Source organism: Salvelinus fontinalis, chromosome 26 (assembly GCF_029448725.1).
Source record: "Salvelinus fontinalis isolate EN_2023a chromosome 26, ASM2944872v1, whole genome shotgun sequence".
Taxonomy (NCBI): domain Eukaryota; kingdom Metazoa; phylum Chordata; class Actinopteri; order Salmoniformes; family Salmonidae; genus Salvelinus; species Salvelinus fontinalis.
Window position 1 is genome coordinate 16,331,790 of NC_074690.1, and position 20,194 is coordinate 16,351,983.

General features: G+C 36.8%; 1 protein-coding gene across 1 annotated transcript in view; it reads left to right on the forward strand.

Moving 5' to 3' along the window:
- LOC129823740 (SH3-containing GRB2-like protein 3-interacting protein 1) overlaps nucleotides 1-20,194 on the forward strand; it is a 90,597-nt gene that overhangs the window by 25,939 nt on the left and 44,464 nt on the right. The window contains exons 11-17 of the mRNA XM_055882698.1: nucleotides 75-175; nucleotides 4,566-4,629; nucleotides 4,844-4,944; nucleotides 5,105-5,185; nucleotides 8,438-8,506; nucleotides 8,704-9,444; nucleotides 9,700-9,821. Coding sequence (XP_055738673.1) covers nucleotides 75-175; nucleotides 4,566-4,629; nucleotides 4,844-4,944; nucleotides 5,105-5,185; nucleotides 8,438-8,506; nucleotides 8,704-9,444; nucleotides 9,700-9,821 — 1,279 coding nt within the window. The remainder of the gene's footprint in view (nucleotides 1-74; nucleotides 176-4,565; nucleotides 4,630-4,843; nucleotides 4,945-5,104; nucleotides 5,186-8,437; nucleotides 8,507-8,703; nucleotides 9,445-9,699; nucleotides 9,822-20,194) is intronic.

Sequence of the window (20,194 nt, forward strand, 5' to 3'; positions counted from 1 at the left end):
GGGAAAATTCAGCTTTTATATTCAATTCAATTACAAAGTATAAGTACATATCTTGACTTTACCATCTCTTGCAGTGAGAGAGTATCCCAGAATCGTAGAGGATCCCCAGCTTTCTTCGGGCATCCTCCTGAGACGACCTATGAGACACACAGATACGATAGTAACAGAAATGATGGTAACTCTCACAAGAATAGTCTTTCTGACAGCATGTGTGTGTTGCATGGGTCTTAGCTATGTGGTTAGTACAGTCAGTGTTGGTTGGTTGGTCCTAATCACAGTAATACTATCTGTAGCTGTATTATCATCCGTTCTTGACTTGGACTGAAATAGGTGTTTAAATACCCCATAATGACAAAGTGAAAACACGTTTTTAAATTTATTGAAAATGAAATACAGAAATATATAATTTACATAAGTATTCACACACCTGAGTCAATACATGTTAGAATCATCTTTGGCAGCGATTACAGCTTTCTGGTTAAGTCTCTAAGAGCTTTCCACACCTGGATTGTACAATATTTGCACATTTATTATTTTCTAAATTCTTCCAGCTCTGTTAAATTGATTGTTGATCATTGCTAGACAACCATTTTCAAGTTAGTTTTAACAGTGGTCAAGTAGGCTACTGTAGGTATTTGATCATAATGTAGACCTACCAGAGTGGCCTGCCATCAAAAACAATGGAGAAAATGCATCCCATAACATTTTAGCATGGAAATAGCTGTTCTATCATTCAGCCTACAGTAGCAGCTAATGTGTGCTTTTGGGGGAAAAAACATGCAGGGCTTGACATTAACCTGTTTATCCACTTGTCCTTCAGACAAGGAGGTGACTGAACATGTTGTTGTGTTTGATGCAAGAAACCACTTTACAAAATATAATGATTTCTTATTCTCATACCATTATTACAGAGAATCAGACAAATTATGCTGCCCTCTGCCTATTGACTACTTAAAACATCTTATGGCTGAGATCCCGTTAACAGGATCGACTTGACAACAGCCAGTGAAAGTGCAGGGCGCCAAATTCAAACAACAGAAATCTCATAATTAAAATTCCTCAAACATACACCATTTTAAAGATAAACTTGTTGTAAATTCAGCCACAGTCCCCAATTTCAAAAAGGCTTTTACGACGAAAGCACACCAAACAATTATGTTAGGTCATTACCTAGTCACAGAAAAACACAGCCATTTTTCCAGCCAAAGAGAGGATTCACAAAAAGCAGAAATATAGATAAAATGAATCACTAACCCTTGATGATCTTCATCAGATGACACTCATAGGACTTCATGTTACACAATACATGTATGTTTTGTTCGGTAAAGTTCATATTTATATCCAAAATTCTGAGTTTACATTGGCGCCTTACGTTCAGAAGTTCCAAAACCTCCTTTGATGTTGCAGAGAGCCACATCAATATACAGGAATACTCATAATAAACATTGCTAAAAGATACAACTCTAATGCATGGAATTTTAGATCCACTTCTCCTTAATGCAACCGCTGTGTCAGATTTCAAAAAAGCTTTACGGAAAAAGCAAAAACGATGCAATAATCTGAGGTCGGCGCTCAGAACCCAATCCCAGAACCTAACCCAACCCAAACCCAATCAAGAAATTCCCAATCTGGCCCTCAAACCATCATGGTCACCTAATAATCCCCAGTTTACAATTGGCTCATTCATCCCCCTCCTCTCCCCTGTAACTATTCCCCAGGTCGTTGCTGCAAATGAGAACGTGTTCTCAGTCAACTTACCTGGTAAAATAACGGTAAAAAAAAAAAAAAAAAAAAAAAAAAAGACACAAATATAGCCGCCATATTATGCAGTCAACAAAAGTCATAAAAACATTATAAATCTTCATTTACCTTTGCTGATCTTCGTTGGAATGCACTCCCAGGACTCCCACTTCCACAAGAAATGTCTGTTTTGTTCGGTAATGTCCATCATTTATGTCCAAATAGTTACTTTTGTTAGCGCGTTTGGTAACCATATCCAAAGTCACGAAGCGCGTTCACTAAAAGCAGACGAAATGTCAAAAAGTTCCGTAACAGTCAGTAGAAACATGTCAAACGATGTATTGAATCAATCTTTAGGATGTTTTTAACATAATTCTTCAATAATGTTCCAACCGGAGAATTCCTTTGTCTTCAGAAAAGCAAATGGAACGGGAGCAAACTCTCATGTGAACGCGCATGGTCAGAGCATGGTCAGCTCGTGGCTGCTGGCAGACCTCTTACTCATTCCTCTCTGCTTCGGCCCCACTTCACAGTAGAGGCATCAGACAAGGTTCTAAAGACTGTTGACATTTAGTGGAAGCCTTAGGAAGTGCAACATTACCAATATCCCACTGTATCTTCAATAGGAGTTGAAAATTACCAACCTCATATTTCCCACTTCCTGGTTGGATTTTTTCTCAGGTTTTTGCCTGCCATATGAGTACTGTTATACTCACAGACATCATTCGAACAGTTTTAGAAACGTCAGAGTGTTTTCTATCCAAATCTACTAATAATATGCATATTCTAGCTTTTATGGCTTTGTAGCAGGCCGTTTACTCTGGGCATGCTTTTCATCCGGACGTGAAAATACTGCCCCCTACCCCAAAGAAGTTAACGCTATCAACGTTTCCCTTACCTTGGGCAATTGTGATTGAATCAACACAATATTAGTCACTTTCAATGCAACATACCGAAACAAACAGACTATGCAAGAGATGTTGTTGTAGGCAGAACACATCGGAGTATGATTCTATTGCATTGATATGTACGACTCAGCCCGTACTCGACACAGACTGGTGCGGCATAAACATTCAGAGCTGCAGTAGGACTCTATGCAAATAGAGCATTGCCATATATGGACCTGTGCCATTTACCTTGAACTGGACTGTGTTTACAGCATGAGCAGTCGTGACTCGTGAGTTGAAGCGCTTGTTTTGAGATCAAAGTAAGAGCTGCATGTAGCCAAGTGTGCACATTTTGTTCATATCCTTTGCTAGTTAGTGAGTTATTAGCCCAGTTATAAATCATTTGTAGTCAGCAATAGAGGAGTGATTCCTTCCTACAAGAGCACAAAACGTGTACATTTCTAAACAATGTTGAAGCGCAAGTAAAGTAAAGAGCTTTTGTTTTGTCTTATCGGGCAGTGTTGTATTTTTTCAGACCGGCTTGAATAAGCTAAGTAGCCAATAGGTCACGGCTTTTGTGGAGCAATAGGTAACGATTCAGAACTAAAGTTTTGATGCTAAGGATTCCACGACGCGGTTAGCCTTTACAGCTGGGACTGCAAGTTTGTGTTCCATTTTTTGCACGGATTCCGCGAATGCTAGCTAGGTGTACTACAGACACCTGTCGTCGTCGTGGGAGACTCATTGTTATCTTTTCGTAAAACAACTGGTTGCAGTAAAGAGTAAACCAGGATACTAAGAAGATCCTGAGGGAAATCGCCGAGTACCAGCAGCTTTACGCTATAGAGGAACAACATACTACATCATGGAAAGATCCGACTACCTCACAAAGTAACTTTAACCCGACAAAAAAAAGAAAAACAGATTCATCTACAGACACGGACAATTTACTTACCGTTGAAGTAGAGGCTAGTGCTCTGTCTGGAATCCATGCAACACTGGAAAAGTAGTGTGAGGAGGTAGCAGGGCTGAGGGGGAGTTTGGAGTTTAGCCAGAGTGAAATTCTCACGCTCCAAGTAGAGAACAAGGCACTCACAGCCAAGGTAAAAATCCACAATTCCAACATGGATTGTCTACTCAGGGAAAACAGGGTGATGAATGAGTCGCTACTAGACACACAAAGTCGTAGCTTGAAAATCTATTTTTTTTCTGGGATTCTGTCACGTTGGTATGAAGAGATTTGGGAGACAGGTGCAGGACTGCATAACAGTTAATTTTTTTATTGCACTCAAATTATGGCGAGCCGCGCAAAGGCACGGGGACGAAGACAAAACAAACACGTATACAACACACAGGGTTGAAACCCAAAACTAAAGAGCGAGGAGTACCTCGAATAAATGACACACGCACACAATGATTAACACACGTGGCGAGACCCGTAATCATCTGCGCAATCCACAATGGCACGAAAGCCAAAACACACAGCACAGGTACTCACACGCACTAATGGACATTGTAACAATAATCGACAGCCCAATGGAAACCAAAGGGCACACTTATACAAGTACTAATCAGTGGGAATAGGGGACAGGTGTGCGTAATGAAAGTTCCGGAGGGCTCCGTGACAATATCGTTGCGCTGCACTAGCAGACATTATGGGGTATTGTGTGTAGTAGTTCAGTGACAAAAATAAACCTCAATTTAATCCATTATAATTTCAGGATGTAACACAACAGAATGTGGAAAACGTCAAGGGGTGTGATTACTTTCTGAAGGCATTGTACTTAGGTGCAGAAACTCCACAATACTTTTGAGCTATTCTATAAGAGATGAAGAACTCAAGCAGTGAAGACCTCAGTATACAGATATTAATATATGATACAGTATAATATGATGATATACTGTATATAATCTAATATCACTGGTTGTTCTTTCCAGGTGAGGAGATCGCCAGACCCAGACGCTCCACCCCTACACCAAGACCCGCCCCCGAGACACAAAGGTCAGAGTTCAAAACTGTGCCAACGCTGACACAGCAAACAGGATACCATATTTGTTATGTACTGTATTGATAGAATTTGTGTTGGGTCTGATAAATGTTTTATTTGGGAAAACAATTAAGCTATTCAATTCAATTAAGTAACAAAATACAAGTACATCGCTGAAATCTTGAATATCAGCGTTTTAAAATCACATTTACTTACCATCTCTTGCAGTGAGAGAGTATCCCAGAATCGTAGAGCATCCCCAGCTTTCTTCGGGCCTCCTCATGAGACGACCTATGAGACACACAGATACGATAGTAACAGAAATGATGGTAACTCTCACAAGAATAGTCTTTCTGACTGGATGTGTGTTTGTGTGTCTTTGTGTTTTTACATAATGGTATCTAAATGTCTGTCAATTGTTTGTTACGTTTGTGCATCATATCCCACTGAGGTGTGAATACCCATTTTTATATCCTTTGTCTATCATAGTAGTCTGTATAGAGGCTGATGCTTGGTGTGACTCCAGACCAGACTCTGACTCCCCTTTGACCAGAAACTTTCCCACAGGAGGTAAGCCCCCACTATATCATTTATATCAGTCATGATTGTGCTATTATATGACATTTGCTAACACAACTTAGAAATGCATCATGAGCTTAGTTCAACTGTCTAACCACATCAGAACCCAAAATATAAGCGTGTTTTACTCCAATGTTTGTAAACAAAGTAAATGTGAACAAACACTGTATAGACTCAACACGTGCTTAAAACTGCACTTCTGCTATCATGGATGGGCAGTCGTTACATTCATAGCTGTCTTTGAATTTGAGAGGGGTTCCATTTCTCCAGCCTCCTACTGAAACAGGGGTGGGTCGTAGGCGGCGTTATAGTTTCAACTGCTGACTGCTGCTTTAAGTAAGTCTATAGACTGACCTAGTGTCGTTTGACCAAATCAAAATTGTATTTGTTACATGCGCCGAATACAACAGGTGTATACTTCTTTACCGTGAAATGCTTACTTACAAGCCTTTAACCAACAATGCCGTTCAAGATATAGAGTTAAGAAAATATTTACTAAAGAAAAAAAGAAAAAAGAAAAGTAACACAAGAAAATTCCTTGACAGTGTCTATATACAGGGAGTACCGGTACCGAGTCAATGTGTTCCTAGGCCTTCATTGAAAATAAGAGTTTGTTCTTAACTGACTTGCCTAGTTTAAAAAAAAAAGAAAAAAAAAAAAGGTTAAATGTAAGTCGCTCTGGATAAGAGCGTCTGCTAAATGACTTAAATGTAAATGTAAATGTAATGTGCGGGGTTACAGGTTAGTCGAGGTTAATTTGTAAAGTGACTATGCATAGGTAATAAACCGTTAGTAGCAGCAGTGTAAAAACAAAGGGGGGGTTCAATGTAAATAGTCTGGGTGGCCATTTTATTATTTGTTCAGCATTCTTATGGCTTGGGGGTAGAAGCTGTTAAGGAGCCTTTTGGTCCTAGACTTGGTACCCCTGTATAGCTTGCCGTGCAGTAGCAGAGAGAACAGTCTATGACTTGGGTGACTGGAGTCTTTGACAATTTTTTGGGCCTTCCTCTGACACTACTTAGTATATAGGTCCTGGATGTCAGGAAGCTTGGCCCCAGTGATGTACTATGGGCCGTACGCACTACCCTCTGTAGCGCCTTACGGTCAGATGCCGAGCAGTTGCCATACCAGGTGGTGATGCAACCAGTCAGGATGCTCTTAATGGTGCAGCTGTAGAACTTTTTGAGAATCTGGGGACCCATGCCAAATCTTTTCAGTCTCCTGAGGGGGAAAAGGTGTTGTCTCCCCCTTTTCACAACTGTCTTGGTGTGTTTGGACCATGATAGTTTGTTGGTAATGTGGACACCAAGGAACTTGAAACGCTCGACCCGCACCACTTAAGCCCCGTCGATGTTAATGGGGGCCTGTTCGGCCCTCCTTTTCCTATAGTCCACGATTAGCACCTTTGTCTTACTCACATTGAGGGAAATGTTGTTGTCCTGGCACCACACTGCCAGGTCTCTGACCTCCCTATAGACTGTCTCATCGTTGTCAGTGATCAGGCCTAGCACTGTTGTGTCGTCAGCAAACTTAATGATGGTGTTGGAGTCGTGGGTGAACAAGTGCTGCTGCGCCTTCTTCACCACGCTGTCTGTGTGGGTGGACCATTTCAGTTTGTCCGTGATGTGTACGCCGAGGAACTTAACTTTCCACCCTCTCCACTACTGTCCCATCAATGTGGATAGGGGGCTGCTCCCTCTGCTGTTTCCTGAAGTCCACGATCATCTCCTTTGTTTTGTTGACATTGAGTGTGAGGTTATTTTCCTGACACCACACTCCGAGGGCCCTCACCTCCTTTCTGTAGGCCGTCTCGTCGTTGTTGGTAATCAAGCCTAGCACTGTATTGTCGTCTGCAAACTTGATGATTGAGTTGGAGGCGTGCATGGCCACGCAGTCATGGGTGAACAGGGAGTACAGGAGGGGGCTGAGAACGTACCCTTGTGGGGCCCCAGTGTTGAAGGATCAGCGGGGTGGAGATGTTGTTACCTACCCTCACCACCTGGGGGCAGCCCGTCAGGAAGTCCAGGACCCAGTTGCACAGGGCGGGGTCGAGACCCAGGGTCTTGAGCTTAATGACGAGTTTGGAGGGTACTATGGTGTTAAATGCTGAGCTGTAATCAATTAACAGCATTCTTACATAGGTTTTCCTCTTGTCCAGATGGGTTATAGCAGTGTGAAGTGTGATTGCGATTGTGTCGTCTGTGGACCTATTCGGGTGGTAAGCAAATTGGAGTGGGTCTAGGGTGTCAGGTAGGGTGGAGGTGATATGGTCCTTGACTAGTCTCTCAAAGCACTTCATGATGATGGAAGTGAGTGCTACAGGGCGGTAGTCATTTAGCTCAGTTACCTTAGCTTTCTTGGGAACATGAACAATGGTGGTCCTCTTGAAGCATTTGGGAACAGAAGACTGGGATAAAGATTGATTGAATATGTCTGTAAACACACCAGCCAGCTGGTCTGCGCATGCTCTTGTGGACGCGGCTGGGGATGCCGCCTGGGCCTGCAGCCTTGTGAAGGTTAAAACGTTTAAATGTTTTACTCACGTTGGCTGCAATGAAGGAGAGCCTGCAGGTTTTGGTAGCAGGCTGTGTCAGTGGCACTGTATTGTCCTCAAAACGAGCAAAGAAGTTGTTTAGTCTGTCTGGGAGCAAGACATCGTGGTCCGCGATGGGGCTGGTTTTTCTTTTGTAGTCCGTGATTGACTGTAGACCCTGCCACATACCTCTCGTGTCTGAGCCGTTGAATTGGGACTCTACTTTGTCTCTATACTGACGCTTAGCTTGTTTGATTGCCTTGCGGAGGGAATAGCTACACTGTTTGTATTCGGTCATGTTTCCGGTCACCTTGTCCTGATTAAAAGCAGTGGTTCGCGCTTTCAGTTTTGCGCGAATGCTGCCATCAATCCATGGTATCTGGTTGGGGAATGTTTTAATAGACGCTGTGGGTACAACATCACCATCTTCATGCTGATGACGGGGATTTGGGCCTTGTCTTGACAAAGCAATATATCCTTCGCGTCGGACTCATTAAATAAAAAATATTTGTCCAGTTCGAAGTGAGTAATTGCTATTCTGATATCCTGAAGCTCTTTTCGGTCACAAGAGACGGTAGCAGCAACATTTTGTCCAAAATAAGTTACAAACAATGCGAAAAACCAACAAAATAGCACAGTTGGTTAGGAGCCCGTAAAACGGCAGCCATCCCCTCCGGCAACATTATATAACAGTGTCACTCTCTTTATAGCTCCTCCTCCACTTCCTCCCAAGAACATCCAAGCAGCTAGTCAAGGCTATTCTTCGTCTGATTCTTCCGGTAATATTATTTTGCTAGTAACCATAATTCCCATATGGAAGCAGATTCATGCCAAAACTTCAATGGGTTTATTTGTATTTGTTTTGGCATGAATCAGCTTCCATATTCCCATGCCTCGTGCACACTTGCCATTGTTCTTTGGACAGCATTGATAGAAGTGAACTCAGGAAGATCTCTGAATTTTTATTTTCCCGCAGTTGATTTACACAATGGGAGAATAGTCTCAAGCCCCGCCCCCATTTACCTGAACGTCCAATCCCCAGCCTCATACAGAGGTTCCCCCGTGCCTGACCTGGAAGATGTGTTCGGCCCCATGGAATCCTCCCGGATTAATGAGGGCAGGGCCTCGCCCCGATGGGTCAGCTTCAACAGTGAGAGACCACCCCCACCGGAAGAACCGGCCCCGCCTCCGCCCCCTGCCTATCCTCCTCCTGACTCGCCCAACTCCTTCTCTTCCACCCCAGACTCCCCCTGCTTCTCCCCGGGCCCTCCTCCGGATGAGCCTCCCCCCTCCCCGCCGCCCTTTTCCTCTCCCCCCGACTCGCCCATCTCCATCATCTCCATTCCCCCTCCAAATGAACCCGTTCCCCCACTGCCTCCCGACTTCTTGCCCCCAGACTCCCCGCCATGCATCGCCATCAATCCTAGTCTGTTTTTGGATGATGATGAGATACTGGAGTACTCCCTTGCTCCCTCTGCCCCTGCTGCCCCACTAGAGTACTCCCCTGCACCTACCAGTCCCATCCCTCCCCCCCTGCCTGCGGAGCGCTCCCTTCGGGCAGGCATCCCTTCCCCTCTGGTGTTCCTTAGGGAGGAGCAGCCTGACTTTATGTCCTGGCCCCTGGTGCTGACCCCGGGCTTCAGGGGAATGCCGTCCCCCCTCCTCCCGCCCACCTATAGGCCCATGGTGTCTTCCCCCGGACCCTGCCCAGGCAGTGGTGAGTACATAGAAATACAATGGGTAGATTACCACTGTCGAAAACATAGAAATACAATGGGTAGCTTACCACTCTAGGAAACCATAGAAATACAATACAAGTAGAATGGGTAATGCCATCATTGTGAAAATGGAATTTGTTGACATCGCTCTATTACTTTTGCTATTCGCTCTATTACAATTGCTATTGGTCGATTGCTATCTAGAGGTCATGGCTGGTCATAATCTTAATAGGTCCTCCCTTTTCCTTTTACAGGCCCCTCCTCTCCACCTCGCCCTGCCACGCCCCTGTCAGGAGGTAGTCCAGTACCTCCCCCTCTTCCTACAAGGCCCTCCTCTCGACCCAAACTGCCCCCTGGGAAACCAATGGGAGACCTGGTATGGCACACTTTTACAAGTGTTAGACTTGTGATAGATACTATTAGAATGTTAGACTTGTGATAGATACTATTAGAATGTTATACTTGTGACAGATACTATTAGAATGTTAGACTTGTGACAGATAATGTTAGACTTGTGATAGATACTATTAGAATGTTAGACTTGTGATAGATACTATTAGAATGTTAGACTTGTGACAGATACTATTAGAATGTTAGACTTGTGACAGATACTATTAGAATGTTATACTTGTGATAGATACTATTAGAATGTTAGACTTGTGATAGATACTATTAGAATGTTAGACTTGTGATAGACACTATTAGAATGTTAGACTTGTGATAGATACTATTAGAATGTTAGACTTGTGATAGATACTATTAGAATGTTAGACTTGTGATAGATACTATTAGAATGTTAGACTTGTGACAGATACTATTAGAATGTTAGACTTGTGATAGATACTATTAGAATGTTAGACTTGTGACAGATACTATTAGAATGTTAGACTTGTGACAGATACTATTAGAATGTTAGACTTGTGACAGATACTATTAGAATGTTAGACTTGTGATAGATACTATTAGAATGTTAGACTTGTGACAGATACTATTAGAATGTTAGACTTGTGACAGATACTATTAGAATGTTAGACTTGTGATAGATACTATTAGAATGTTATACTTGTCATAGACACTATTAGAATGTTAGACTTGTGATAGACACTATTAGAATGTTAGACTTGTGATAGATACTATTAGAATGTTAGACTTGTGATAGACACTATTAGAATGTTAGACTTGTGACAGATACTATTAGAATGTTAGACTTGTGACAGATACTATTAGAATGTTAGACTTGTGACAGATACTATTAGAATGTTAGACTTGTGACAGATACTATTAGAATGTTAGACTTGTGACAGATACTATTAGAATGTTAGACTTGTGATAGATACTATTAGAATGTTAGACTTGTGACAGATACTATTAGAATGGTAGACTTGTGACAGATACTATTAGAATTGTATTTATTTATTTATTTTACCGTTATTTTACCAGGTAAGTTGACTGAGAACACGTTCTCATTTGCAGCAACGACCTGGGGAATAGTTACAGGGGAGAGGAGGGGGATGAATGAGCCAATTGTAAACTGTTAGACTTGTGACAGATACTATTAGAATGTTAGACTTGTGACAGATACTATTAGAATGTTAGACTTGTGATAGACACTATTAGAATGTTAGACTTGTGATAGACACTATTAGAATGTTAGACTTGTGCTAGATACTATTAGAATGTTAGACTTGTGACTGATACTATTAGAATGTTAGACTTGTGACAGATACTATTAGAATGTTAGACTTGTGACAGATACTATTAGAATGTTAGACTTGTGACAGATACTATTAGAATGTTAGACTTGTGACAGATACTATTAGAATGTTAGACTTGTGACAGATACTATTAGAATGTTAGACTTGTGACAGATACTATTAGAATGTTAGACTTGTGATAGATACTATTAGAATGTTAGACTTGTGACAAATACTATTAGAATCTTAGACTTGTGATAGACACTATTAGAATCTTAGACTTGTGACAGATACTATTAGAATGTTAGACTTGTGATAGATACTATTAGAATGTTAGACTTGTGATAGACACTATTAGAATGTTAGACTTGTGATAGACACTATTAGAATGTTAGACTTGTGATAGATACTATTAGAATGTTAGACTTGTGACAGATACTATTAGAATGTTAGACTTGTGACAGATACTATTAGAATGGTAGACTTGTGACAGATACTATTAGAATTGTATTTATTTATTTATTTTACCGTTATTTTACCAGGTAAGTTGACTGAGAACACGTTCTCATTTGCAGCAACGACCTGGGGAATAGTTACAGGGGAGAGGAGGGGGATGAATGAGCCAATTGTAAACTGTTAGACTTGTGACAGATACTATTAGAATGTTAGACTTGTGACAGATACTATTAGAATGTTAGACTTGTGATAGATACTATTAGAATGTTAGACTTGTGATAGATACTATTAGAATGTTAGACTTGTGATAGATACTATTAGAATGTTAGACTTGTGACAGATACTATTAGAATGTTAGACTTGTGACAGATACTATTAGAATGTTAGACTTGTGATAGATACTATTAGAATGTTAGACTTGTGATAGACACTATTAGAATGTTAGACTTGTGACAGATACTATTAGAATGTTAGACTTGTGATAGATACTATTAGAATGTTAGACTTGTGATAGATACTATTAGAATGTTAGACTTGTGACAGATACTATTAGAATGTTAGACTTGTGACAGATACTATTAGAATGTTAGACTTGTGACAGATACTATTAGAATGTTAGACTTGTGATAGATACTATTAGAATGTTAGACTTGTGACAAATACTATTAGAATCTTAGACTTGTGATAGACACTATTAGAATCTTAGACTTGTGACAGATACTATTAGAATGTTAGACTTGTGATAGATACTATTAGAATGTTAGACTTGTGATAGACACTATTAGAATGTTAGACTTGTGATAGACACTATTAGAATGTTAGACTTGTGATAGATACTATTAGAATGTTAGACTTGTGACAGATACTATTAGAATGTTAGACTTGTGACAGATACTATTAGAATGTTAGACTTGTGATAGATACTATTAGAATGTTAGACTTGTGACAGATACTATTAGAATGTTAGACTTGTGACAGATACTATTAGAATGTTAGACTTGTGACAGATACTATTAGAATGTTAGACTTGTGACAGATACTATTAGAATGTTATACTTGTCATAGACACTATTAGAATGTTAGACTTGTGACAGACACTATTAGAATGTTAGACTTGTGATAGATACTATTAGAATGTTAGACTTGTGATAGACACTATTAGAATGTTAGACTTGTGACAGATACTATTAGAATGTTAGACTTGTGACAGATACTATTAGAATGTTAGACTTGTGACAGATACTATTAGAATGTTAGACTTGTGACAGATACTATTAGAATGTTAGACTTGTGACAGATACTATTAGAATGTTAGACTTGTGATAGATACTATTAGAATGTTAGACTTGTGACAGATACTATTAGAATGTTAGACTTGTGACAGATACTATTAGAATGGTAGACTTGTGACAGATACTATTAGAATTGTATTTATTTATTTATTTTACCGTTATTTTACCAGGTAAGTTGACTTAGAACACGTTCTCATTTGCAGCAACGACCTGGGGAATAGTTACAGGGGAGAGGAGGGGGATGAATGAGCCAATTGTAAACTGTTAGACTTGTGACAGATACTATTAGAATGTTAGACTTGTGACAGATACTATTAGAATGTTAGACTTGTGATAGATACTATTAGAATGTTAGACTTGTGATAGATACTATTAGAATGTTAGACTTGTGATAGATACTATTAGAATGTTAGACTTGTGACAGATACTATTAGAATGTTAGACTTGTGACAGATACTATTAGAATGTTAGACTTGTGATAGATACTATTAGAATGTTAGACTTGTGATAGACACTATTAGAATGTTAGACTTGTGATAGACACTATTAGAATGTTAGACTTGTGATAGATACTATTAGAATGTTAGACTTGTGATAGACACTATTAGAATGTTAGACTTGTGCTAGATACTATTAGAATGTTAGACTTGTGACTGATACTATTAGAATGTTAGACTTGTGACAGATACTATTAGAATGTTAGACTTGTGATAGATACTATTAGAATGTTAGACTTGTGATAGATACTATTAGAATGTTAGACTTGTGACAGATACTATTAGAATGTTAGACTTGTGACAGATACTATTAGAATGTTAGACTTGTGACAGATACTATTAGAATGTTAGACTTGTGATAGATACTATTAGAATGTTAGACTTGTGACAGATACTATTAGAATGTTAGACTTGTGATAGATACTATTAGAATGTTAGACTTGTGACAGATACTATTAGAATGTTAGACTTGTGACAGATACTATTAGAATGTTAGACTTGTGACAGATACTATTAGAATGTTAGACTTGTGATAGATACTATTAGAATGTTAGACTTGTGACAGATACTATTAGAATCTTAGACTTGTGATAGACACTATTAGAATGTTAGACTTGTGACAGATACTATTAGAATGTTAGACTTGTGACAGATACTATTAGAATGTTAGACTTGTGACAGACACTATTAGAATGTTAGACTTGTGATAGACACTATTAGAATGTTAGACTTGTGATAGACACTATTAGAATGTTAGACTTGTGATAGACACTATTAGAATGTTAGACTTGTGATAGATACTATTAGAATGTTCGACTTGTGACAGATACTATTAGAATGTTAGACTTGTGGCAGATACTATTAGAATGTTAGACTTGTGATAGATACTATTAGAATGTTAGACTTGTGATAGATACTATTAGAATGTTAGACTTGTGATAGATACTATTAGAATGTTAGACTTGTGATAGATACTATTAGAATGTTAGACTTGTGACAGATACTATTAGAATGTTAGACTTGTGACAGATACTATTAGAATGTTAGACTTGTGACAGATACTATTAGAATGTTAGACTTGTGATAGATACTATTAGAATGTTAGACTTGTGATAGATACTATTAGAATGTTAGACTTGTGATAAATACTATTAGAATGTTAGACTTGTGACAGATACTATTAGAATGTTAGACTTGTGATAGACACTATTAGAATGTTAGACTTGTGATAGATACTATTAGAATGTTAGACTTGTGACAGATACTATTAGAATGTTAGACTTGTGACAGATACTATTAGAATGTTAGACTTGTGACAGATTCTATTAGAATGTTAGACTTGTGACAGATACTATTAGAATGTTAGACTTGTGATAGATACTATTAGAATGTTAGACTTGTGATAGATACTATTAGAATGTTAGACTTGTGACAGATACTATTAGAATTTTAGACTTGTGACAGATACTATTAGAATGTTAGACTTGTGATAGATACTATTAGAATGTGAGACTTGTGATAGATACTATATAGAATGTTAGACTTGTGATAGACACTATTAGAATGTTAGACTTGTGATAGATACTATTAGAATGTTAGACTTGTGACAGATAATGTTAGACTTGTGATAGATATTATTAGAATGTTAGACTTGTGATAGATACTATTAGAATGTTAGACTTGTGATACACTATTAGAATGTTAGACTTGTGATAGAAACTATTAGAATGTTAGACTTGTGATAGATACTATTAGAATGTTAGACTTGTGACAGATACTATTAGAATGTTATACTTGTGATAGATACTTTTAGAATGTTATACTTGTGATAGATACTATTAGAATGTTAGACTTGTGATAGATACTATTAGAATGTTAGACTTGTGATAGATACTATTAGAATGTTAGACTTGTGACAGATACTATTAGAATGTTAGACTTGTGATAGACACTATTAGAATGTTAGACTTGTGACAGATACTATTAGAATGTTAGACTTGTGATAGATACTATTAGAATGTTAGACTTGTGATAGATACTATTAGAATGTGAGACTTGTGATAGATACTATATAGAATGTTAGACTTGTGATCGACACTATTAGAATGTTAGACTTGTGACAGATACTATTAGAATGTTAGACTTGTGACAGATACTATTAGAATGTTAGACTTGTGATAGATACTATTAGAATGTTAGACTTGTGATAGATACTATTAGAATGTGAGACTTGTGATAGATACTATATAGAATGTTAGACTTGTGATAGACACTATTAGAATGTTAGACTTGTGACAGATACTATTAGAATGTTAGACTTCTGATAGATACTATTAGAATGTGAGACTTGTGATAGATACTATATAGAATGTTAGACTTGTGATAGACACTATTAGAATGTTAGACTTGTGATAGATACTATTAGAATGTTAGACTTGTGATAGATACTATTAGAATGTTAGACTTGTGACAGATACTATTAGAATGTTAGACTTGTGACAGATAATGTTAGACTTGTGATAGATATTATTAGAATGTTAGACTTGTGATAGATACTATTAGAATGTTAGACTTGTGATAGATACTATTAGAATGTTAGACTTGTGACAGATACTATTAGAATGTTAGACTTGTGACAGATAATGTTAGACTTGTGATAGATATTATTAGAATGTTAGACTTGTGACAGATACTATTTGAATGTTAGACTTGTGATAGATACTATTAGAATGTTAGACTTGTGACAGATACTATTAGAATGTTAGACTTGTGACAGATACTATTAGAATGTTAGACTTGTGACAGATACTATTAGAATGTTAGACTTGTGATAGATACTATTAGAATGTTAGACTTGTGACAGATTCTATTAGAATGTTAGACTTGTGACAGATACTATTAGAATGTTAGACTTGTGATAGATACTATTAGAATGTTAGACTTGTGATAGATACTATTAGAATGTTAGACTTGTGATAGATACTATTGGAATGTTAGACTTGTGATAGATACTATTAGAATGTTAGACTTGTGATAGATACTATTAGAATGTTAGACTTGTGACAGATACTATTAGAATGTTAGACTTGTGACAGATACTATTAGAATGTTAGACTTGTGACAGATACTATTAGAATGTTAGACTTGTGACAGATACTATTAGAATGTTAGACTTGTGACAGATACTATTAGAATGTTAGACTTGTGACAGATACTATTAGAATGTTAGACTTGTGATAGATACTATTAGAATGTTAGACTTGTGACAGATACTATTAGAATGTTAGACTTGTGACAGATACTATTAGAATGTTAGACTTGTGACAGATACTATTAGAATGTTAGACTTGTGACAGATACTATTAGAATGTTAGACTTGTGACAGATACTATTAGAATGTTAGACTTGTGACAGATACTATTAGAATGTTAGACTTGTGATAGATACTATTAGAATGTTAGACATGTGATAGATACTATTAGAATGTTAGACATGTGACAGATACTATTAGAATGTTAGACTTGTGAAAGATACTATTAGAATGTTAGACTTGTGATAGACACTATTAGAATGTTAGACTTGTGATAGATACTATTAGAATGTTAGACTTGTGATAGATACTATTAGAATGTTAGACTTGTGATAGATACTATTAGAATGTTAGACTTGTGATAGACACTATTAGAATGTTAGACTTGTGATAAACACTATTAGAATGTTAGACTTGTGGCAGATACTATTAGAATGTTAGACTTGTGATAGATACTATTAGAATGTTAGACTTGTGATAGATACTATTAGAATGTTAGACTTGTGACAGATACTATTAGAATGTTAGACTTGTGATAGATACTATTAGAATGTTAGACTTGTGACAGATACTATTAGAATGTTAGACTTGTGATAGATACTATTAGAATGTTAGACTTGTGATAGATACTATTAGAATGTTAGACTTGTGACAGATACTATTAGAATGTTAGACTTGTGACAGATACTATTAGAATGTTAGACTTGTGATAGATACTATTAGAATGTTAGACTTGTGACAGATACTATTAGAATGTTAGACTTGTGATAGATACTATTAGAATGTGAGACTTGTGATAGATACTATATAGAATGTTAGACTTGTGATAGAAACTATTAGAATGTTAGACTTGTGATAGATACTATTAGAATGTTAGACTTGTGATAGACACTATTAGAATGTTAGACTTGTGATAGATACTATTAGAATGTTATACTTGTGACAGATACTATTAGAATGTTAGACTTGTGACAGATACTATTAGAATGTTAGACTTGTGACAGATACTATTAGAATGTTAGACTTGTGACAGATACTATTAGAATGTTAGACTTGTGACAGACACTATTAGAATGTTAGACTTGTGATAGATACTATTAGAATGTTAGACTTGTGACAGATACTATTAGAATGTTAGACTTGTGACAGATACTATTAGAATGTTAGACTTGTGATAGATACTATTAGAATGTTAGACTTGTGACAGATACTATTAGAATGTTAGACTTGTGACAGATACTATTAGAATGTTAGACTTGTGATAGACACTATTAGAATGTTAGACTTGTGACAGATACTATTAGAATGTTAGGCTTGTGATAGATACTATTAGAATGTTAGACTTGTGATAGATACTATTAGAATGTGAGACTTGTGATAGATACTATTAGAATGTTAGACTTGTGATAGACACTATTAGAATGTTAGACTTGTGACAGATACTATTAGAATGTTAGACTTGTAATAGATACTATTAGAATGTGAGACTTGTGATAGATACTATATAGAATGTTAGACTTGTGATAGACACTATTACAATGTTAAAATTGTGATAGATAATATTAGAATGTTAGACTTGTGACAGATACTATTAGAATGTTAGACTTGTGACAGATAATGTTAGACTTGTGATAGATATTATTAGAATGTTAGACTTGTGATAGATACTATTAGAATGTTAGACTTGTGATAGACACTATTAGAATGTTAGACTTGTGATACACTATTAGAATGTTAGACTGGTGATAGAAACTATTAGAATGTTAGACTTGTGACAGATACTATTAGAATGTTAGACTTGTGATAGATACTATTAGAATGTTAGACTTGTGATAGACACTATTAGAATGTTAGACTTGTGATAGATACTATTAGAATGTTAGACTTGTGATAGATACTATTAGAATGTTAGACTTGTGATAGATACTATTAGAATGTTAGACTTGTGACAGATACTATTAGAATGTTAGACTTGTGATAGATACTATTAGAATGTTAGACTTGTGATAGATACTATTAGAATGTTAGACTTGTGATAGATACTATTAGAATGTTAGACTTGTGATAGACACTATTAGAATGTTAGACTTGTGATAGATACTATTAGAATGTTATACTTGTGACAGATACTATTAGAATGTTAGACTTGTGACAGATACTATTAGAATGTTAGACTTGTGACAGATACTATTAGAATGTTAGACTTGTGACAGACACTATTAGAATGTTAGACTTGTGACAGATACTATTAGAATGTTAGGCTTGTGATAGATACTATTAGAATGTTAGACTTGTGATAGATACTATTAGAATGTGAGACTTGTGATAGATACTATTAGAATGTTAGACTTGTGATAGACACTATTAGAATGTTAGACTTGTGACAGATACTATTAGAATGTTAGACTTGTAATAGATACTATTAGAATGTGAGACTTGTGATAGATACTATATAGAATGTTAGACTTGTGATAGACACTATTAGAATGTTAGACTTGTGATAGATACTATTAGAATGTTAGACTTGTGACAGATACTATTAGAATGTTAGACTTGTGATAGAAACTATTAGAATGTTAGACTTGTGATAGATACTATTAGAATGTTATACTTGTGACAGATACTATTAGAATGTTAGACTTGTGACAGATACTATTAGAATGTTAGACTTGTGACAGATACTATTAGAATGTTAGACTTGTGACAGATACTATTAGAATGTTAGACTTGTGATAGACACTATTAGAATGTTAGACTTGTGATAGATACTATTAGAATGTTAGACTTGTGACAGATACTATTAGAATGTTAGACTTGTGACAGATACTATTAGAATGTTAGACTTGTGATAGACACTATTAGAATGTTAGACTTGTGATAGATACTATTAGAATGTTAGACTTGTGATAGATACTATTAGAATGTGAGACTTGTGATAGATACTATTAGAATGTTAGACTTGTGATAGACACTATTAGAATGTTAGACTTGTGACAGATACTATTAGAATGTTAGACTTGTAATAGATACTATTAGAATGTGAGACTTGTGATAGATACTATTAGAATGTTAGACTTGTGATAGACACAATTAGAATGTTAGACTTGTGACAGATACTATTAGAATGTTAGACTTGTGACAGATACTATTAGAATGTTAGACTTGTGACAGATACTATTAGAATGTTAGACTTGTGATAGACACTATTAGAATGTTAGACTTGTGATAGATACTATTAGAATGTTAGACTTGTGATAGATACTATTAGAATGTGAGACTTGTGATAGATACTATTAGAATGTTAGACTTGTGATAGACACTATTAGAATGTTAGACTTGTGACAGATACTATTAGAATGTTAGACTTGTAATAGATACTATTAGAATGTGAGACTTGTGATTGATACTATATAGAATGTTAGACTTGTGATAGACACTATTAGAATGTTAGACTTGTGATAGATACTATTAGAATGTTAGACTTGTGACAGATAATGTTA